At 45.3% G+C, this 23,943-nt stretch overlaps 1 protein-coding gene across 1 annotated transcript; it reads right to left on the reverse strand.

The window, feature by feature from the left end:
• Positions 1-1,852: 1,852 nt before the first annotated feature.
• XBP1 (X-box binding protein 1) lies at positions 1,853-10,831 on the reverse strand. Its single transcript, XM_075272631.1, is given in 6 exon segments — positions 1,853-3,741; positions 5,439-5,522; positions 5,525-5,602; positions 6,981-7,106; positions 7,528-7,624; positions 10,500-10,831. Coding segments are annotated over 6 exon segments (1,290 nt in total). The 5' UTR covers positions 10,787-10,831; the 3' UTR covers positions 1,853-3,123.
• Between the last annotated feature and the right edge of the window lie 13,112 nt (positions 10,832-23,943).

A 23,943-nucleotide genomic window follows, 5' to 3' on the forward strand; every position in this document is an offset into this window, starting at 1 on the left:
TTTTTCGGCTAGCTGATTTATGTAAATGCATAGGAGGCGGAATTTGTGCGGCAGATTCCACCACAAAAAATTACCACCATGTTCACCTGCTTTTAGAGTGAACAAGTTTGTCGTAAGTGAGTTGGTATAAAGAATGTATTTTATATTCTCTTTACTAGGTAGCCATAAAGTCTTATGGCCTCCATGAGATTACTGCCTTACTCATAGCCTAATTTACCAGACTCTCCTCCCAAGGTTGCAGGTATGTTCTTGCTTAATGGGCGAAGTTCGATCAGTACATAGTAAACAGCAAACTGGTATATTAGTTACATCCTTTTTAGCCGGTTTCTATTGGTTGTCTTGTCCTTGTATAGTAAAGGTAAAAAAAACACTAGCATTATGTCAGATTATGGCCAAGCCCCCATGTAGAGAGCCACAGCTGAAAATCGCTGAACTTCGCAGTTTTTTCTTCTGCAGTGTTTTTCACAGAAAGTCCAGAATTCTCCTCTGCTGACTTTCTGCTTCTATTATACCTTAATGGAAAACTCTACCATGCATTTTTTGAAATCACATTTCCGCTGCAGATTTTTTTTTTTCCTGCAATTGGTAGATGGGATTAGCCAGAATCCCATCCACTTTAAAGTTAATTTAATATGCAACATTATGGCCCTATTCGCAATGTGGGGCCCTGGGATAAAGCACATAAATAAAAGACGAACGGACAGGGTGGGTGTAGGCAGACAGCATGCAATCCCCTCCAAGGTGCTTAGTCTAATAAGGCAGACATGGATTAGGGGGGAGGAAAAGCTAAATGTTTAATCTGCTAACAAGACGGAATGGTACAATGCAGCGGGCACCAAACTAGTAGTAGGAGGTATATGCCAGTGACCAAACTACCACTGTAGTAGGGCCTATGGCAAGAACTTTGTCTTTTAAGTAGACACGCTATTTCTGGCAACTCCAGGATATTTCAAATCCTCATTCAGTTTTATGTCTTACAAACATTGGTGACAGTGCCAATCTTTTCCCAGGTCCCACTTCATAAACGCCAAACGAATAACTTAGCTACGGAACGTGACGCGTTGCTATAGGCTACTACCAATAGTCCCAGACACAGACTTTTTGGTTTGAGCAGGCACATTATGTATAATAGCTTGTGAGCCCCCGGATGAATAGCATATTCAGTTGTGGTAGAAAACATTTAGGATGGGTTGTATTTTAACCTGTCTGCAACTTTGGTTGCCCAAAAGTCAAACGTGATGCCTAATGGTCAGTTACACCAACCACACCTGCCTCATCCTCATTTTCATCCGTATTTCTGGGAAGCATAGATCACTGTATAATACTTGGACGTGTGGTCTGTGTCTTACTTTTAATCTCAGCAAGCTATTTCAGTTGCATTTTGGGGTTGAATGCAGTATCATTAGGTCATGTTTTGGGGGTAAGTGGTGATTACCATCATTCTAAAAAAAAATAATACAATTATTTGTATGACCAGCTGAAGTCAGTTCTTCCATGTGTACCATTTTTGGCTTCTACCAAGGCCCATTTCACATGGTTGTAAGACACAGATCCTGCAGCCTTTTCCTGAACCTGCATCATCAAATAACCAAGTGGCAATGTAAGTGGGAAAAGTAGAACTGTGAAGGTCAGTCTGTCTTTGGCAATAGAGACGTTAAATGCAGCAGTAGTGTAGCCACCCGAAACTGGTGTGATAGATGAGACGCTCAGTACAAAGCGTTTTACCAGGCTTTTAGGAGTTATTAACTTCGACTTACCTTTCTGATACAGGACTAGGACCCACAACAGGTAAGTGAACATAACCATCATTATAGAAAAATCTCCCACGGCAAAGATGAAAGTCAAAACAAAATACATATTAATTTTTCTTTAATATATTTTTTAAATATTAAAATGGAGGAAGCAACTTAAATCTAAAATGGGCAGAGGGAGGTATAAAGTGGATGGATTCATTTACACAGTAAATTTCACAATATATAGATTTGAGCTTGGGAGGGGCAATTGAACTTTGCTGACTTTCATTAAAAGCTTACTACCCCTACTGTAGAACTAATCTATATACAAGAACATATTAATACAAAGTAAAAAAAACTGCCTTTAACAAGAAGGCAAAAATTAGGGAACAAAGTAAAAACTTCATAACAAAGCTTTGTGGATGTCGGGTTCTAAAATGAAATGCCCATTCCTTGTATACAGAATATATCTGTATGAAATGTCGCAATTTGAAATAATAATGTTTCAGAATTAGGCCATACTACATGTTTTCACTTTGACGGTGCCAATGTGGTATGAGGTCTGAGGTTTTATATGGATACATCTACATCAAGCTACATTTTCTCTATTGTCAGGCAATGACAATAATATGGTATTTGTACATTACCTGGAATACTCCAAATCACTTAAGCAGCCCATACACTTTAGATAGCTCTTGGCTAAATAAAGCTACTGTCAGAACCATCGATCTCCCCAACAAGGGTTGCAGTTGTAATCCAAATGGTCAGTCTTTATCTTCCCCAATATCTGTCACCTGAGAAGGTTGGGAAGCTCCCATACACATTTGATGGTTAATTGAACCCGCAAAAAACAGGGGGTTTGGCTGATGTACATTTGTTGCGCATGGTCGTCCTAAATTGTCAGCAAGCCATAAGAAACTTATCTTGTACTCTGGCATATACCCAACTAACCTGGGAAGCTGCTTATCAGGAAACAGGGAAAGCATTTAAGTGCTGTATTTTTCATAGGTTACTTGTGGCTTATATATTCTGATAAAACCTACCATTCCATGGCATGTTATTCTTGTATTTACAAGTGTTAATGGTGAAAATCCTAGCCAGAAGTAGTCATCCAGAAATAAAACCTCTGGAGCAAACACCTGCCCCACATAGTCTACCAGACCGTACAACATTCTCATTAAACCACTGGGCAGTCATATTATGGCATAAGGTCAGAATGGGTTTTACAAGCACAATGTATAATAAAGCAGTTGGATGGCACATACGTGTTGCTCTTGGAATTTTAACCATACAATACTTTAGTAATATAATATTTATCATAAAAATACAAGCCAAGATATGAAGATAAATAAAAGTCTGTTTGTGGCAGTCAGAGAACATAGAAAGACATTTAGAAGGATTCATCATCAAAATCTGGACTGGGATTCCAGAAGAGAGTGGGGTCATCAAGAGGGGAGGGAGAACAGGACTGGTGCATGAGAAGCTGAGGGAAAAGTTCAGTGGTAAAAGAGTCCTCCCATGCCTGGTCAGAGTTCAAAGGAGAGGACATATCACTAAAGGGTGATGCACAGCCCTCATACCCAGAGTCACTGCCTGTCTCCAGAAGACTTGCTGGTTGTGTCGCAACATCTTCAGCAGAGATCAAATAGCTCTGTGTGTCAATGACTGGTGGGACTTCATCTTCTTGGGACTCCTGCTTTACACTGATGGGGGAAATACAAGAAGGATTTAAAGATGCTTCCTCCGCTTTAATAACAATGCTGGTCTCAATTCCTAGCTCGGAGTCTTGCTCTGAGCAAATAGGTTTTGTGTAGACATGGTCAAATTTGATCAATTCATTAATGGCCTCCAGCTTGATTGATGGGGTCCCCAAAGGAGAAGATGGGGTGGAGGGTATGGAATCTGATTGGTCTTCTTTAACTTCTTGCTGGTTCCATGACATGTTTTCTCCATAGTTGAGCAACATGTCTGAGTCCAAGCTTTCCAATAGGCCCAGCAAGATATCAGACTGAAAAACAAAAATGACATTTTTTTAGTTTCAAACGCCAATTGTTTATTGCAAACGTTGGTCTACATGGATTACTTAAAGAGGACCTTTCATCAGATTGGGCACAGGCAGTTCCATATACTGCTGGAAAGCCGACAGTGCGCTGAATTCAGCGCACTATCGACTTTCCCGATTTGTGCCCCGGGTAAAGCGCTATCGTTCCTGGGACCATAGCGCTTTACAGTCAGAAGGGCGTTTCTGACAGTCAGTCAAGAACGTCCTTCTCCACAGCAGCATCTATTGCGCTGTACTGTGCGAGCGGGGAGGAACTCCCCGCTCACACTGTGCAGCGTGATAGGCGCGGCTTTGAGGAAGGACGTACCTGACAGACTGTCAGAAATGCCCTTCTAACTGTAAAGCGCTACGGTACTGGGACCGATTCAGCGCACTGTCGGCTTTCCAGCAGTATATGGAACTGCCTGTGCCCAATCTGATGAAAGGTCCTCTTTAAAGAGGGGCTGTACCACAATTTAAACTTATTCCTTATCCTCTGGTTAGTGTAGAAGTTTCTGAATGCTGTGGGGGTCCATCTGTCAAGGCCCCCTGATAACGGGAAGGCTACATGTGCTCCAAATTAATGGATCAGCAGGCTGTGCTTGTGCCGCAACAGCTCCATTCAATTATAGTGGATTGGTGGATATCTCCAGTGTTACAGAGATGGAATGCTTGAATAACTTCAATAACTAGAAGATTCCCTTTAAATCACTGTACAACTCCTTTAGACTTCCCAAGCCCTAAGACAATGCCTAGTTCTTCAAAATATTCATATCTGTTCTCAAAAGAACAAATAAGAGAAAATCTAGATCAGCGAGGAACGTTCTGATATGTTTTATTTGGCATTACCTCAATATTGTACACTATCTAGCATTTTAAAAGGTCATTCAATTGTTTAGTAGTGGATTATGTGACCTTCTAAATGGTTTATTGTTTAATCTCTCTATTGATTTAACTGTGTTTGTTGTTCTTGCTTGCTAACCCATGTGTAGGAATCGCTGAACAAAGGCAGAGGTGAGAGCAGCTGGATTGTGGTGAGGATGGGGGCTGTTAATGTAATCAATGAAGAAGTCCCATGACAAATGTGACAGCTATTGCCACCACACTGCAAATAGTCACCATTATGGAGAGGGCGAAGATGCTATGAAACCATCAAGATGAAGCATAAAGTTGGACAACTTAAAGCAAGTGAATGTATCACTGCCTACATGGGTGTCCTTATCTAAGGAAAACCCTTCTATTCTGACTATCATAGATGTGATTTATTGTAGATTTTGTTATTATTATTCCAAATTGTACAATGATTGCTTAGCACCAAGACACAAGTTGCAAAAGGCATCAGTCATGGAAAATGTATAATGCCTTGGCAAATGGATGTTACGCTAGGTTCAAACTAGCTTAAAAAGAAGTTACCTGCGTAAACCAAAAAAATGCAGAGAAAAAAACTCCTGCTTCCAGGTGTGACCAAAGCCTTAGCGTGCCACATCAGTTTTTTTTTTTTTTTTTTTTTTTAAGATTGAGGGGCTACTTAGGGGGAACCTGAACCCATTAAGTTATTGTTGTTAGGGTATCTCATAGAAGCTGAAATATTATGGTTCACAAAAAAAAATAATTATTATATGCATTTGTCAATACATTATAGACGAGGCTCCTTGGCTTCTCACCTCATTGTCTGAAGAATCAGGGCTGTCAGAATCCATGCAGACATGGTCAAGTTCGGGGACAACTGGGCCTGCTCCTGCTGCAGAGGTGCACGTAGTCTGAGTGCTGCGGACTCAGCGGACCCGGTCACCGGCCTGACCTCATCTTCTCTGGACTGTGTCAGAACCTATGGAAGAATAGACAGACTGAGTACAAAACGACTTCATGCAACAAATTTGGTACTGTTCATAAACTACACATTTCTTCAGAATAAACAATATTATACTTTCAGTTTTGAAAATTCACAAAAACCATAAAGTTGCTGACCAGGATTTCATCAAAATGGGTCATAACAAGAAATGAGATAAAACAAAGTAACTTATGCTCATGCGGTAAATTCCCACTGTTCCATGCTAGTCTTTGTTAAAGAGGTTCTCTGAGAGTTAAATATTGATGACCTACCCTATAAGATAGGTTATCAATATCTTATAGGCTAGGGTCTGACACCTTGAACCCGTACAGGAGGAGACAGCAGTATTTGGGTGAGTGTTGCAGCCTCATCGCTGTATACCAAGCACAGCGCCATACATTGCACACAGGCTGTGCTTGGTATTGCATCTCAATCCCACTGACTTGAACAGGGCTGAGCTGCAAACAGGCCTTGTGATAAATGAATGATATTGCTGGCTCACCCAAGTGCCAGTGCCTCTTTGAGCAGCTGATCCAAGGTGTTGAATCCTTCTGATCACATACCTGGTGACCTATCCTACAGTCTGGGAATTTACCAGTTCAGTATACATTATATTGCTATTTTGTCATGTTTACTTTTTTTTTTTTTTTTTACAAATCCTGGACAACCCCTTTAAACTGGTGAAATAGCCAAGAAAGAGAAAGGATAATCCTGACATATACCCTTACTTTGCCAGGTTGTATAATGAATTCTTGCGTGTCCTCTATGGAAACTCCTTTATCACACCTTATATTGTGTGCAAAACTCATGAATGTCTGAACTTGGCAACAGCAGCCACCTCATTGACAAAGAAACCTACTTCCTGCTAATTCCAGGAAGCGAATGGAATCTAGATGTGCAGCTTGTGTGACAAGGGAGGGAGAACAAATAAAGGAGAATATTGCCTGAGGGCTGTTCTTAAATTATACAATGATAAAAGATCTCCTTCACTCTAACACTCCACCTTTTGCACAACCCAGCAAAACCGAGACTGATGTAGTACGAACATTTTCGTCACGAAAGGTTACCTAGAAACTGGGCATAAGCCATCTGCAATTCTACCAGTTTCCATACTGAAAGCTACTGCAGCCCAGTATGATAATCTCCTATCCACCTGGCAACACGATTGCCAAGAAACAGATTAAGAGATTTATCTAAATCCAGTGGCAATCTTATGAGCATTAGAAGCCTTTCTGAAAGATGAATATTCACATTCCTTCCACAAAGGTATATATGGCTGTGCAGTCTACACGTCTGTAATAAAATGGAGGAATGTGGCTTTCACGTGATACACCAACCACATAACTATATGTCACTTGGGGGTCTAGATAATCACCTCAATTTCTTCTTCTTTCACCTCCAGGGCATCAAGGCCCAACCTTTGTCGTAGCTCTTGGTTTTCAGTCAACAAGCCATGTGACTTTTCTCGTAAAAGCTGATTTTCGATCAGGAGTTTTTCATTCTGGAAAGCAAACAGAATATTCATTATGACTAATGGACCAAAAATAAAATTTTTTATATGGTGCCATGTAGCGAGCATATAAATATTCCATAGATAGTTACAGAGGGTGCAAATAATTCATAGTCAAGACTGTTAAATAGGTTAATGTAAAGGGAAATGTCAATTGATACCAGGAAGATGGTAATATCAGATAAAATGCTAGAAAAAAAAGAGGTGAAATTCCACACATTTTTAATAGGGTGGCTGTAGACGGGGAGGGTACAGCTATTAACATACCAAGCAGAATTGTTTGACATGGGGGAGGGGTGGGCTCATGCAAATCCAAAGGGAAAGAAACTTGCACAAAAATAAACTGAAGAATTAACAATGTATTTGTAGGGTAGAGCAAGAAAATAGTATATAAGGAAATGCACTATATTACCTCCATCTCCAGATCTACCACTTGCTGCTCGAGCTCGCTCATTCTGGCTTTTTTTCGGTCTCGTGCAGTTTGGGCTGCTACTCTGTTTTTCAATTTCCTATTAGAAAAAATAATATATATTAAGTGTGTGATAAGGATCTGGAAATCTAACCAGACAAGTACAAGATAAAGGAAGAACTCCGCACCATGATAAGACTGTGCTGCAGTGTATGGGTTCACATAGGAGATATCTATATCTAATTACAGCTAAGGGAAGGAAACACTGGCCTCACAATTCTGGCACATAACATATGAGACACATCAGGAGCAAGTACCTTCATGTCTAATGGAGAGAAATTACAGAGAGTTGCATCAGCTACATGATACTTCCGAGTAAACAGGTGGCCTGTACCCAGGCAGGTGCCCGCATAGGGGAGTACGACTATGGAATCTATAAGTACAGCTGATACAGTTCACACAACCTGTATAAAAAGTACTCAAGTTCCAAAGTGTAATAATAGCTATTTGCCTGGCCACCCAGCTTTCCCAGAAACAGATAAAACAAAAGTGGTTAAATGAAGCAGACGAACACAACAAATCATCAGCCCCCTTATAGGAAACACCAGACTCCCCAGTTACTTCCCATACAACGTAAGGTGGAACTCTACATATAGTGCCATATGTTACTTTGACTCCTTCCTATTTACTTCACAGCTTCTAGCCATATTGAATGTAACCAGTGTCTTAGCGACAGCCTTGAATGAATGGACCACTAGACAGGGGCAAGTCTGAGTTGCTGCTGGACAAACATTGGAGGTTTGGTGAGAACACTGAGGACAAGAATTTATTGTTTTAGAGGCCACACGGTGGCTCAGTGGTTAGCACTGCAGCCTTGCAGTGCTGGAGTCCTGGTGTTCAAATCCCGCCAAGGGCAAAAAACCATCTGCAAGGAGTTTGTATGTTCTCCCCGTGTTTGCATGGATTTCCATCCCATATTCCAAAAAAAAAGACATACTGATAGGGAAAAAATGTACATTGTGAGCCCTATGTGGGGCTCACAATCTACATTAAAAAAAAAAAAAAAAAAGAATTTATTGTTTCGCTTTTGGGGGCTAAAACACCAAGGGGAACTACTGGCGATTATCAATTTAACCAGGAAACCCCAAAGGGGCCTAGTTGTCACTCTCAGCTACAGATATGACAAGGGCTGTATTAACAGAAACACATTGATGCAAAAGAAAAAATAGCACCATTGCCAACAACTACCTGACCCCAGATCTTACCATTATGAAGCCCTTATATGGGATTGAGACAATCTGATTGGACTAGGAGCAATTGCCCAATTTTCTTTAGTACTAACTTTGATAAATCTGTCCCCCCCTCCCCCAAGATACTGTTTACTGTCAACTGCTTGACATCTACATCTATATCTAACCCAGGGCAGTGAAGGAGTCACAGCAGATGGTGGTCCTGCACATGTCGATCCACTTAGCAGCAGAGATCTATATGATCTATCTATCTATATGACAACACTTATCTGTCATTGCTGTGGCTAATGAATATTTTCCAGCTGCTAGAGGGACAGAAGTGACTAGAAACCAGGCCACAAATCCAGGTCTAAACAAATCATGTGCAAACAATGCAGGCAGAGTACACAGCAACAGTCCTGATCATAAGGAAGAACACCGATATATTTAGTGCGGGAAAGTTCTGTAAAATCTTTACTTCATTTCCTCATTTTAGCCAACGGCCATGAAGCTATTCTGAGCTCAGGCGCTGGGCCGGGCATTTACCACGCGGGCAGTTTTTATTTTCGTCTTCAGGGGATTAAAGAAAAGTAACGACAAGGCAACAAGGGTACGAGAGGGCATTCAGGCATGGCACACAACCTGCTGGCATCTGGTTTCACTACTCCATCCACACCTGAGCTACTTCTCATAAGATTACCCTTATTTACCCTCCTGATACTGCAAATAAAGAACTAAACTTCAGCAAATAAAGGGCAGACATGATAACATGATGGTCAATGCCCCCCATGTTTCAGCAAGATCTAGATTTTGCAACCAATTTCTAATGTGCACCGTAGCCTGCAACGCTCTGGCAATGACATGGTGTGGAAATTTTATATATTGCGCAAGTGAAGAGTTCCAGGAAGAGTAACCGGCTTAAACCCAGCAGATATACAGATATTCATGTCTTCCAGTGACGTCAAGTCATCCAGCTCCCCTACATGCCACGCAGGCAAGATCAGCTAACATCCTCCCACACAGCAGCCCTTACTGGAATGTCAACAGCCCCCATAACACAGGATACAGGGGAGAGGGCCACTGAGCCCAGGCAGGGATTCACAGGAAAACAGGGCGGGGGCAACTAAGTCCTATGACACAGCCAGTGTAGTAAAAACCCATCCAAAGTATAAGTTACAATGTAACAGCCTCAGGATTACAGTGGAAACCTGCCTGGATTAACCCCTTCACTGCTGTAAACTCAAAAGCTACTTTGTAGCCGACTCTTTGCTCCTACAAAAAATACAAGTCCCAGCTGGTCATAGACAAAAGACATTCCAGAAATAATTCCAATTGTGGAAGACGTCTCCAAGCCAGCCTAATACACTTCAGATCCACAACCATTCTGAAATATAGACTTATGGCCATATCATAATGTAATAAGTGTCCAGATGTGACAAGGGGACATTATTGATCCTATTGATTAAGTCTATGGCCACCAAAAATAGCCGGAGAATCAACACCTGCCCCTGGTGACAGGTTAGAATCGGCCACACTATAGAGTGAGTACAGGGAGCGATCATGTAACATGAAGACATGACATCTGGAAGGGAGCGGCTGCTATTTCTGGAAGGCTCCATAATATCCTGCGATCAGTCACTACACACAGGGCTACTCCTAGAAGACAAGGACTACTTATAGGTTACAGCGCATCTCCCCATTCACCAGCACTCAGCCCCAGTACACCCCACACGGCAGTACCCGCACCTCCTGAGCGCCTTCTCCTCCGGGGTCAGATGTGTCAGCCGCTGTCTTTTCCTCGGAGGGATATCGCTGATGGCTGACTCCGGGCTGGACGGGCATTGGATGGGTAACATGACGGATGTCAGGGAGCTGCAGTCACTCTGCTCGGATTGGTTTCCAGGGATAAAGATGACTTTGGGGGTTCCCACGACCACCATGTCCGGGTGCGGGGGGAAGGAGCGGGGACAGGAGAAGAACCAGGGAGAACGAGCCGGCAGAATATTACACACTGAACTGAGGACAGCAGCCATTCATATCTACACAGCTTGTCCCCTCCCTGGTGGGCGAGTCCAGGGATGTCATGTGACACGCCCAGTGCAGCTCTACGGAGGAGAAGCTGCCGAACAGGACGGTCTACTCCTGTAGTGGGGGTGCACCCACTGTACACGGCCCCTCCCCTACTGCTTAACGGGGGTTGTACAGTATTAAGTGCGGCAGAAAGAATCGATTTTATCATCAGAGTCCTTGGATCAATTATTTGCATCATGAAATTAGACATGGACTGGTCATGCATAACGTGTTATATGAATAGATGATATTAATCTTTATATAGCAACAACGTATTCCATAGTAAGAGGGTAAATGCACAGACAAATAATGGTCGTGACTAGAGTGGAGTTGCTCCTGGTAGGTATGATGTCACAGGGAGGGGCGTGGCCTCTCCGAGGAGGGCGGAGTCTCAGCCATCACTGCTCTGTGCTGTGTAGAAGAAGCCGGAGCCGAGCTCATGGAGATGGAGAACAGAAAGCAGAGAGGATTGTCTTGTAGTAATGGAGGCTGGAAGGGGAGAGACAGGTTTGTTTTACATGAGACGGCATGTTGGATGAGGCTGAGGGGAGTGAGTGATGGAGTTACATGGGACTGCATGTTGGATGAGGCTGAGAGGAGAGAGTGATGTAGTTACATGGGACTGCATGTTGGATGAGGCTGAGGGGAGTGAGTGCTGTAGTTACATGGGACGGCATGTTGGATGAGGCTGAGGGGAGTGAGTGATGGAGTTACATGGGACTGCATGTTGGATGAGGCTGAGAGGAGAGAGTGATGTAGTTACATGGGACTGCATGTTGGATGAGGCTGAGGGGAGTGAGTGCTGTAGTTACATGGAACTGCATGTTGGATGAGGCTGAGGGGAGCGAGTGATGGAGTTACATGGGACTGCATGTTGGATGAGGCTGAGAGGAGAGAGTGATGTAGTTACATGGGACTGCATGTTGGATGAGGCTGAGGGGAGTGAGTGCTGTAGTTACATGGGACTGCATGTTGGATGAGGCTGAGGGGAGCGAGTGATGTAGTTACATGGGACTGCATGTTGGATGAGGCTGAGGGGAGCGAGTGATGTTGTTACATGGGACTGCATGTTGGATGAGGCTGAGGGGAGTGAGTGCTGTAGTTACATGGGACTGCATGTTGGATGAGGCTGAGGGGAGCGAGTGATGTACATGGGATTGCACGTTGGATGAGGCTGACGGGAGCGAGTGATGTTGTTACATGGGACTGCACGTTGGATGAGGCTGAGGGGAGAGAGTGATGTTGTAACATGGGACTGGAGGTTGAGGGGAGAGAGTGATGGAGTTACATGGGACTGCATGTTCAATGAGGCTGAGGGGAGCGAGTGATGTTGTTACATAGGACTGCATGTTGGATGAGGCTGAGGGGAGTGAGTGATGTTACATGGGACTACACATTGAATGAGGCTGAGGGGAGTGAGTGATGTAGTTACATAGGACTGCATGTTGGATGAGGCTGAGGGGAGAGAGTGATGTTACATGGGACTACACATTGAATGAGGCTGAGGGGAGCGAGTGATGTTGTTACATGGGACTGCATGTTGGATGAGGCTGAGGGGAGCGAGTGATGTAGTTACATGGGACTGCATGTTGGATGAGGCTGAGGGGAGCGAGTGATGTTGTTACATGGGACTGCATGTTGGATGAGGCTGAGGGTAGTGAGTGCTGTAGTTACATGGGACTGCATGTTGGATGAGGCTGAGGGGAGAGAGTGATGTTGTAACATGGGACTGGAGGTTGAGGGGAGAGAGTGATGGAGTTACATGGGACTGCATGTTCAATGAGGCTGAGGGGAGCGAGTGATGTTGTTACATGGGACTGCATATTCAATGAGGCTAAGGGAAGCGAGTAATGTAGTTACATGGGACTGCATGTTCAATGAGGCTGAGGAGAGAGAGTGATGTTGTTGCATAGGACTGCATGTTCGATGAGACTGAGGGAAGCGAGTGATGTAGTTACAGGGGACTGCACATTGGATGAGGTAGAGGGAAGGAGTGATATAGTTACATGGGACTGCACATTGGATGAGGCTGAGGGGGGAGTGATTTAGTTACATGGGACTGCATGTTGGATGAGGCTGAAAAGAGTGATGCTTTACATGTGACTGTATCCCGGAGGGTCTGGGGGATTGGATTGATGTTTAGCGTGGTATAGGAGTCGTTGGCATGGAGGGAGACGGGGTCCTTTGGGTGTTTCTGGCATTTAAGGGGGCTGAGGAGATCATTGGGGGTACTGCTGCATCTAAGGGGGGGGGAGGCAGTGGCGTGCACAGTATTTCATGCCCAGCAGTGCCCCCCACACACACAGTATTACATGCCCAGCAGTGTGTCCCCCCACAGTATTATAAGCCCAACAGTGCCCCCTCCCACACACACAGTATTACATGCCCAACAGTGTCCCCCCCACAGTATTACATGCCCAGCAGTGTCCCCCCCCCCACATATACAGTATTATATCTCCAGCAGTGTCCCCCCCCCCACACACATATATAGTATTATATCTCCAGCAGTGCCTTCCCCCCCCCAGTATTATATGCTCCCAACAGCCCCCCTCCAGTGATATTATTCTACACTGTGGTCTCCTCAGAGTATAATAATCGGAGGCCCAGGGTAGGTGAATAAAAATAACAAACCCTAATACTCGCCTCGCCTTTCCTGGGCATCCTGGCTCCGGCTGTCTTCAGCATCTTCCTGACGTCTCTGTTGAGTCCTGTGATTGGTCCTCAGCAGTCACGTGGGGGGACACTGACGTCATTACGCCGCTGCGCTCCATCTGACTGCTGGGGCCTAATTTCAGGCCTCAGTCACATGATGGAAGACGCCAGAGAGGACGCAGAGAGGTGAGTATATCTATTTATAATTTTAAGTCACCTCCCCTGGGCCAGTGTCTATTGAAAAAGGGCCTGGCAACATGCCAGTGCCCCTTCTCATTTACAATATATATAGTGGTCGGGGAACCAGGCTTTCCTCGACTGCTGTCACATAGTGGTACTGGACCCCGATTATCTCCAGCTGACTGCTGGCCCCGTGTCTCACCGGGCCAGGTCACGATCATTACACTCCTGGCAGTGGGTCTTTGAGGTACTGCTGGCATCTAATGGGGGGCACGGGGTCTTTGGGATACTGCTGGCATCTATGGGGGGGGGAGGGGGTCTTTGGGGTACTACTTGCATCTAAAAAGGGGCAGGGGCCTTTGGGGTGCTGCTGGCATCTAAAAGAGAAGGACAGGGATCTTTGGTGTGCTTCTAAAGGGGGGCAGGGTTCCTTACTGCTGGCATCTAAAGGGGGGGGGCAGGGGTGCAGTTGGCATCTGAAGGAGTGCATGGGTCCCTTGGATGCTGCTAGCATCTAAGTTGGCAGGGGTCCTTGGGATGCTGCTGGCATCTGAAGATAGGTAGGGGTCCTCGAGGTGCTGCTGGCATAAAGGGGGAGGTCCTTGAGGTGCTATTGGCATCTAAGGAGGATGCTGTTGGCATGGACAGGGGGAAGGTGTCCCTGGCGTGCTTCTAGCAACTAAAAGGGGCGGAGACCCTGGGGTGTGCCATCGACATCTAATTATGCAGGCATGCATCCTTGGTGTGCTTGGGCATCAACGGGGGGGGAGTCCCTGGGGTGCTGCTTGCATGTACTGGTGGGCAGGGTCCCTCGGGGGGAAGCTGCTGCATGCGTTTGTGTGGGATCCTAGGGGTATTGAATTTGTGTGTTTGGTTCCTGGGGCACCACTTGTGTGTGAGAGGGAGTTCTGGAGGTGGTCCCAGGGTGCTGCCACCTGTGTCCGTGTTTGGAGGTCCATGGGATGCTTACCTGTGTGTGTGAGGTGGTGCTGGTGGTGGCCCCTTGGGTACTTCCTGTGGGCATGTGGCGGAGGTTTCGGGGTACTGCTTTGTTGTGTTTAGGTCATTTGGGTGCTGCCTTCATGTGAATGGGGGATTCCTGCAGTGCTGCTTGTATGTGGGTGGGGGATGTTGATGGGCTCTGAGATGCTACCACCTGTGTGTGTTTGGGGATGCTGCCTGTGTGTTGGAGGGGTCCGGCACCTGTAGTGTTACCACTAGAAATGAGCGAACACTGTTCGGATCAGCCGATCCGAACAGCACGCTCCCATAGAAATGAATGGAAGCACCTGTGATGCTGACTTTGCCGGCCGGCGTCACAGGTGCTCCCATTCATTTCTATGGGAGCGTGCTGTTCGGATCGGCTGATCCGAACAGTGTTCACTCATCTCTAGTTGCCACCTATGTGTTAGGGTGCTCCTGCTGTATACGGAGGGGGGGGGGGGGGGGGGGGGGGCTGCCATCTGTATGATAGGGGAGATCCAGGACCTGGGGGCTGCCTCCTGTGTGAGCTGTAGGCCTAAATATTCTGCACTGCTCACTCTCCAACCCTGCATTGATCACTAGCACCAAACTGATGGTCATTGCTGTATAAAGAGGTTACTCACAATGCAGGGACTCCTTCAGAGAAGGCAGGGTCCCTATACTAGATGGGGGCGAATCTTAAGACATTACTTTTCTGTGTGTCATAACTGAGTGTAAACTCTTGACTGTGACTCCTGCACTTGGGGTTAGTTGTGGTCAGGTTATGACTGCAATTAACCCTTTCTAGTGCATGAGTTAGCAATTGTAACAAATGTCAGGGTCACTTTTATCTCCCAGTATAGCAGGTGCAACCCTAAGGAAGATTAGGGCAGCTATACTTTATTTCAGGGGTCAGCAACCTTCGGCACTCCAGCTGCTGTGAAACTACAACTCCCAGCATGCTCCATTCACTTCCATGGAAGTTCCAAGAACAGCAGAGCAAGTATGCATGCTGGGAGTTGTAGTATTACAACAGCTGGTGTGCTGAAGGTTGCCTACCCCTGCTTTATTTGTATAGCAGGCTGTCTGTATTCTCCCCCCCCCCCTCCATATATTCATCAATACAACGTGCCCCCCCCGAAGACCACCAAGTGTGCCTGGTGAGCTGTATTCACAACTGACTCCCCCGACCTCCTGCAGTCAGTGATTCCATCTAAGTGATTGAATTGCTGATTACTCAAGAAGGGGTTAATCACAAGCTTGACATGACTGTGGTTAAGGCCCCACGTAGCACCTGCAGCAAAAAACGCTGTTGGAAAAACAGCAAGGCATTGGGGTTCTTCCTGTAGCGCTTTGTACAGGTTTCCTCTGTGGACTTTCTGCTTTAATTATACCAATAGGGAAGCCGCCAGTGTGTCCTGGGGTATAACTGGCATGCTCCGATTTCCAAAACCATGACAGTACAGCGTATCTGCTGCATGTATTTTACCGTAAAATGGGGATGGGATTGGGGTTTTTTTCTGCCACATTTCTTCCTCGATGTTTAAGTGATGTGGGGAGCCAGCCTCATGGAGTTATCCACTTTCTCAGGGTAGGCCATCAATATTTGACCTGCAGGGGAACCCCAACACGTGAAACCCCTGTATATCTCCGGTACAGAGATTGTAATGGCGCATCGCTGCGGTACCTACACTCACCACTACAGTTTGTACAGCACCGGAGATCTGCAGGGGCCCCTGCACATCTAATACTGATGGCCTATCCTGAGGTACTATCCTGTCAGTAGGAGGCGGCCTCACATTCTGGTTCTCCATTAAATAAAAAAAGAAGGTCATTGGACTAAATTTGTGGCTAGATTCACATCGGCTGCAGAAATCGACAGAGAGAAAAGTCCTGCACGGAGGATTGTTCTCTCTGCCCGTTTCAGTATGGAAACGGCTGACCCCATTAAGTCAATGGAGTCCACTGGTGTCCATGAGTTACCGATGTTTTAGCGATCTGGCTTTTCATAATTCAGGTCACATGACAGATTTAAAGAGGACCTTTCACCTCCTGGGGCACATGCAGTGTAATACACCGCTAGAAAGCCAACAGTGCGCTGAATTCATGTTCTGTGCCCCGGTGAAGAGCTATCGGTCCTGGTACCGTAGCTTTTCACTGTCAGAAGGGCGTTTCTGACAGTCAGGTATGCCCTTCCTCAAAGTAGCGCCTATAGCACTGTACTGTGAGAGTGGTGAGGAACGCTTCCTCCCCTCCTGATAGTACTCGTCCATAGACATCATCGCTAGGCGGTAAGCAATGCCCCCCAGTCTCACAATACAGTGCAATAGATGCTACTGTGAAGAAAGGCGTTCCTGACTGTCTGTTAGAAACGCCCTTCTGACAGTGAAGAACTACGGTACCGGCACAGAAAGGGAAAGCTGAATCAGGACAATGTTGGCTTTCTAGTGGTGTATTACACTGCATGTGCCCAAGGAGGTGAAAGGTCCTCTTTAAACAACATACAGCCTGGCGCACATGTGATCCTGTCTTTCCTCTAGTAACCCCATCACATGAGACGACAGTGGCTGGTTTATTCCATGAGAGCAGGAAATACTAGACCAGGACAGGTAAGTTGGTAGAAGGGAGGGGGTTTAAAGACTATGTTGGTAACTAGTGGAGGTGGGTTTTTTGTTTTTTTTAAAATATGGATAATGAGGATTGTGCCGATGGTTTTATTTAAAATATATATTTTTTAAAATGCATGTTTGTTTTATTAATTTTACTGTAGGTGGAGCTTATCATAAGATATAAGTCCTATACTGAATAACCTATGGAGAATATACCCAGACCATGAACCTACCAGCAGCAACTCCATTCTAGTCAGTTCTGTAGTGAGACAGCTAGAATGGAGTTGCTGCAAGGAGGACCTACCTATAGCAACTACAGAATATACCCAGACCATGAACCTACCTGCAGCAACTCCATTCTAGTCAGTTCTGTAGTGAGACAGCTAGAATGGAGTTGCTGTAAGGAGGACCTACCTATAGCAACTACAGAATATACCGAGACCATGAACCTACCTGCAGCAACTCCATTCTAGCCAGTTCTGTAGTGAGACAGCTAGAATGGAGTTGCTGTAAGGAGGACCTACCTATAGCAACTACAGAATATACCCAGACCATGAACCTACCTGCAGCAACTCCATTCTAGTCAGTTCTGTAGTGAGACAGCTAGAATGGAGTTGCTGTAAGGAGGACCTACCTATAGCAACTACAGAATATACCGAGACCATGAACCTACCTGCAGCAACTCCATTCTAGCCAGTTCTGTAGTGAGACAGCTAGAATGGAGTTGCTGTAAGGAGGACCTACCTATAGCAACTACAGAATATACCCAGACCATGAACCTACCTGCAGCAACTCCATTCTAGTCAGTTCTGTAGTGAGACAGCTAGCATGGAGTTGCTGTAAGGAGGACCTACCTATAGCAACTACAGAATATACCCAGACCATGAACCTACCTGCAGCAACTCCATTCTAGCCAGTTCTGTAGTGAGACAGCTAGAATGGAGTTACTGTAAGGAGGACCTACCTATAGCAACTACAGAATATACCCAGACCATGAACCTACCTGCAGCAACTCCATTCTAGTCAGTTCTGTAGTGAGACAGCTAGCATGGAGTTGCTGTAAGGAGGACCTACCTATAGCAACTACAGAATATACCCAGACCATGAACCTACCTGCAGCAACTCCATTCTAGCCAGTTCTGTAGTGAGACAGCTAGAATGGAGTTGCTGCAAGGAGGACCTACCTATAATAACTACAGAATATACCCAGACCATGAACCTACCTGCAGTAACTCCATTCTAGTCAGTTCTGTAGTGAGACAGCTAGAATGGAGTTGCTGTAAGGAGGACCTACCTATAGCAACTACAGAATATACCCAGACCATGAACCTACCTGCAGCAACTCCATTCTAGTCAGTTCTGTAGTGAGACAGCTAGAATGGAGTTGCTGTAGGGAGGACCTACCTATAGCAACTACAGAATATACCCAGACCATGAACCTACCTGCAGCAACTCCATTCTAGTCAGTTCTGTAGTGAGACAGCTAGAATGGAGTTGCTGCAAGGAGGACCTACCTATAATAACTACAGAATATACCCAGACCATGAACCTACCTGCAGTAACTCCATTCTAGCCAGTTCTGTAGTGAGACAGCTAGAATGGAGTTACTGTAGGTTCATGGTCTGGGTATATTCTGTAGTTGCTATAGGTAGGTCCTCCTTACAGCAACTCCATTCTAGCTGTCTCACTACAGAACTGGCTAGAATGGAGATGCTGCAGGTAGGTTCATGGTATCGGTATATTCTGTAGTTACAATAGGTGGGTCCTCCTTGCAGCAACTCCATTCTAGCTGTCTCACTACAGAACTGACTAGAATGGAGTTGCTGCAGGTAGGTTCATGGTCTGGGTATATTCTGTAGTTATTATAGGTAGGTCCTCCTTGCAGCAACTCCATTCTAGCTGTCTCACTACAGAACTGGCTAGAATGGAGATGCTGCAGGTAGGTTCATGGTCTCGGTATATTCTGTAGTTGCTATAGGTAGGTCCTCCCTACAGCAACTCCATTCTAGCTGTCTCACTACAGAACTGACTAGAATGGAGTTGCTGCAGGTAGGTTCATGGTCTGGGTATATTCTGTAGTTGCTATAGGTAGGTCCTCCCTACAGCAACTCCATTCTAGCTGTCTCACTACAGAACTGACTAGAATGGAGTTGCTGCAGGTAGGTTCATGGTCTCGGTATATTCTGTAGTTGCTATAGGTAGGTCCTCCTTACAGCAACTCCATTCTAGCTGTCTCACTACAGAACTGACTAGAATGGAGTTACTGCAGGTAGGTTGGCTTTCTAGTGGTGTATTACACTGCATGTGCCCAAGGAGGTGAAAGGTCCTCTTTAAACAACATACAGCCTGGCGCACATGTGATCCTGTCTTTCCTCTAGTAACCCCATCACATGAGACGACAGTGGCTGGTTTATTCCATGAGAGCAGGAAATACTAGACCAGGACAGGTAAGTTGGTAGAAGGGAGGGGGTTTAAAGACTATGTTGGTAACTAGTGGAGGTGGGTTTTTTGTTTTTTTAAAATATGGATAATGAGGATTGTGCGGATGGTTTTATTTAAAATATATATTTTTTAAAATGCATGTTTGTTTTATTAATTTTACTGTAGGTGGAGCTTATCATAAGATATAAGTCCTATACTGAATAACCTATGGAGAATATACCCAGACCATGAACCTACCAGCAGCAACTCCATTCTAGTCAGTTCTGTAGTGAGACAGCTAGAATGGAGTTGCTGTAAGGAGGACCTACCTATAGCAACTACAGAATATACCCAGACCATGAACCTACCTGCAGCAACTCCATTCAGCCGGGCAAAACAAAATGGTCCCGGTCAGCCTCGGAGTCGGCATAGTCAGGCAAGTGCCGGGGCCCTCAGAGCCTCTGGGGGCCCCCCGGCACTTGCCTGTCACGATTTCAGCTCATCGGCGTCCGTCCGCCGATGAGCTGGAATACATACGCGATGCAGGAGCTGTGAGATCAGCTCCTGCTTTAAAGCTCCGGCCCGGCTTGCGTGTGTAGGCGCGATGACGTCATCACATCATGCTTACACACGCAAGCCGGGCCGCAGCTAAGCAGGAGCTGATCTCACAGCTCCTGCATCGCGTATGTGACTGCACTGGAGTGAGAGAGAGGAGCGTCGGGGGAACGATGGAAGGTGAGTGATGGAAGGTGGGTGTAAGTGTTTGTTTTGTATTAAATATTAAGGTGGAACATAATGAAGGGGGGGAGAACGGCATGACACTGAGGCAGATGAAGGGGGGAGAATGGCATGATACTGGGGCAGATGAAGGGGGGGATGGCATGACACTGGGGCAGATGAAGGGGGGGAGAATGGCATGACACAGGGGCAGATGAAGGGGGGGAGAATGGCATGACACTGGGGCAGATGAAGGGGGGAGAATGGCATGACATTGGGGCAGATGAAGGGGGAGAACGGCATGACACTGGGGCAGAGACGGGGGGGGACATGAAACTGTGGGCAGATAAAGGGGGAGAATGGCATGAAACTGGGGACAGAGATAGAGGGGGGCATGAAACTAGGGGTAGATGAAGGGTGTATATGAAAATGGGGAGAGATGGAGGGGGGACATATAATTTACGAGTGACTGTAGGAGGATTATACTGTGTGGAATCACATGAGAAATGAATGAGAATGGGCGGAGTCAACATAAAAGTGGGCGGGGCCTAATTTGCTGCAGCACGCTGCGCGTAGGGCCCCGCCAAAGTCAATTGCCCAGGGCCCCGCAAACCCTGGATCCGCCACTGACTCCATTCTAGTCAATTCTGTAGTGAGACAGCTAGAATGGAGTTGCTGTAAGGAGGACCTACCTATAGCAACTACAGAATATACCCAGACCATGAACCTACCAGCAGCAACTCCATTCTAGCCAATTCTGTAGTGAGACAGCTAGAATGGAGTTGCTGTAAGGAGGACCTACCTATAGCAACTACAGAATATACCCAGACCATGAACCTACCTGCAGCAACTCCATTCTAGTCAGTTCTGTAGTGAGACAGCTAGAATGGAGTTGCTGTAAGGAGGACCTACCTATAATAACTACAGAATATACCGATACCATGAACCTACCTGCAGCAACTCCATTCTAGTCAATTCTGTAGTGAGACAGCTAGAATGGAGTTGCTGTAAGGAGGACCTACCTATAGCAACTACAGAATATACCGAGACCATGAACCTACCTGCAGCAACTCCATTCTAGTCAGTTCTGTAATGAGACAGCTAGAATGGAGTTGCTGTAAGGAGGACCTACCTATAGCAACTACAGAATATACCGAGACCATGAACCTACCTGCAGCAACTCCATTCTAGTCAGTTCTGTAATGAGACAGCTAGAATGGAGTTGCTGCAAGGAGGACCTACCTATAACCACCACAGAATATACCGAGACCATCATGAGCCTACCTACAGTAACTATATACTGATAAATCAGGCGCACAGCGATACGTCAGAATTTACCTCTATATCAGTTATTAATTGCCATATATTTCCATTATCACTTACAAGAAAGTGGCACGAGTTATAATAAGCACGTAAGGCTGCGGCGTCAACGCCCTGTTCAGACCATATGGCAAATATATATTTATAAACTACTTTTTGTGATGTTGTTTAGTAACGCCTTTTAAGACGTATTTAGCGTTATACCGTGACCATGCTGCATTTGTGTTTGTTTTTTTTCTGATTTATTTTGTCACACTTTTTTGATGTGTGTGATGTCGTAACCTGAGCATGCCGCATTAGTTTTCTTTTTTTTTTGTGGTATTGTTTAGTCACGCCTTTTATGACATATTTAGTGTTATACCGTGACCATACTGCATTTGTGTATATGTTTTTTGTTCATTTTTTTTGGTTACGCCTTTATGACATACCCAGAGTACGTTGTGTTTTAATTAAAGGAAATCAAAACCAAGAGCATGCACAAATGCAATAGAAACAGTACAAGAAACCCATATGGTGTGTCTTATGAATATCTGTTGTCAAACAGCTGTGAAAAACACTGTAAACATGTCAGTAGCTGACCTGCTGCGATGTGCAATGGCGGCATATTTCTATAAATCTCATCCACATGCTCTGTGAAAGCCCATAGTGCAAAGTGACCTGTGTTATGGGTTTTCTGTACATATTACTGGGGATTTCAGCCACAGCAATGCAAAAGTTTGACAGTTGTGGCAGACCTGCAGAAGTAAGTGGGTTTTAGGCCCGATTCACATCTGCATTTGGGCCATTCCTTTCAACTATCTGCATGAAATATGCAGAGAGAAAAGTCCTGCAAGCAGCACTTATCTCTAAACTGAGCGGTAACTACATGAACCTCATTAAGTCTATGGGTTCCGCAGGTCTCCTTAGGTAGCCGCTTTTTTATGTGGATAGGTTTCTGTTCAGGGGGTCCCCAAGCGGACTTCCTGAATGGAAACTTGAACGCAGATGTGAAAATCATAAAAATGCCAGAAAATCCTGCAGGTGGGCTGCAGCAATACCACCTGAAAATTCAGCAGCATATCTGTTCTGTAAAGCCAAGGCCTCAAGTTGCAAAAGCGCTGCATTTTACAGTACCTGCAAAGCAGTTGGGATTTTGGCTAATCTCATCTACACATTGCAGAAAACAATCTTCAGCAAAATATTGCAGCATGTTAGTTATACCTGCAAAAATGCTGGTTTACTTTCTGTGAAAAATGCTGCTGAAAAAAAAAAAACATGATGCGTTTCCATGGCATTTTTTTTCACAACAACATTAACCTCTATTCCTAGTCAATGGTGCCATATTTAGAAGTGCAGGGGTGTAGCTACAGGTGGTACAGTCGTACCAAAGACTACTGGGTCCTCAAATCTGAGGGGACACAAAGGCTTCTACAACATATGAAGACACCAATATTTATTGTACAATGTAAGTGGGAAACTCATTATAGATATTGCATTGAGGCCCAGGAGCATCAAGTTACGTAACTGACTGCCAGCTGAGATTTTTATTATCTGACTATTTTAATTGAAATTGAATTATATCTGAGGTATCTTTACACTGAATACAATGGTAGTGGCTTTTTGTGGGTCACTAAGGCCTGGTTCACATCTGTGTTCGGTATTCTGTTTGGGGAGTCCGTTTGGAGACCACCCGAATAGAATACCAAATGCATTAAAAAGCAGTTAGTAGAGAAACCACACGGACCCCATAGATTATAGTGAGGTCTGTGTGCTTTCCACGGCGCGGCGTCCACACGAATCATGCATAAAGAAAAGTGTTGCTTGAAGTACTTTTCTCTCCATATGATTTGTGCAAACAACATGCGGAAAACACATGAACCCCATTATAGTCTATGGCAGGGGTAGGGAACCTTTGGCTCTCCAGCTGCTGTGAAACTACAACTCCCAGCATGCTCCATTCACTTCCATGGGAGTTCCCAGAACAGCAGAGCCAGTATGCATGCTGGGAGTTGTAGTTTTGCAACAGCTGGAGAGCCGTACGTTCCCTACCCCTGGTCTATGGGGTCTGTGTGGTTTCTCTGCTAACCACTTTTTAATGCGCTCAGTATTCCGTTTGGGGGGGGTCCCCAAGCGGACACCCCGAACGGAAAATCGAACACAGATGTGAACCAGGCCTTAGTGCTTTACAATTCATACTCTTATATACCCACTAGCCCAGAATCTAGAATAATGTGCACAGTATTGTGGTATATTTGTTTTGCACATTGGTTATACAAGAG

Source organism: Leptodactylus fuscus, chromosome 1 (assembly GCF_031893055.1).
Source record: "Leptodactylus fuscus isolate aLepFus1 chromosome 1, aLepFus1.hap2, whole genome shotgun sequence".
Classification (NCBI taxonomy): Eukaryota; Metazoa; Chordata; class Amphibia; order Anura; family Leptodactylidae; genus Leptodactylus; species Leptodactylus fuscus.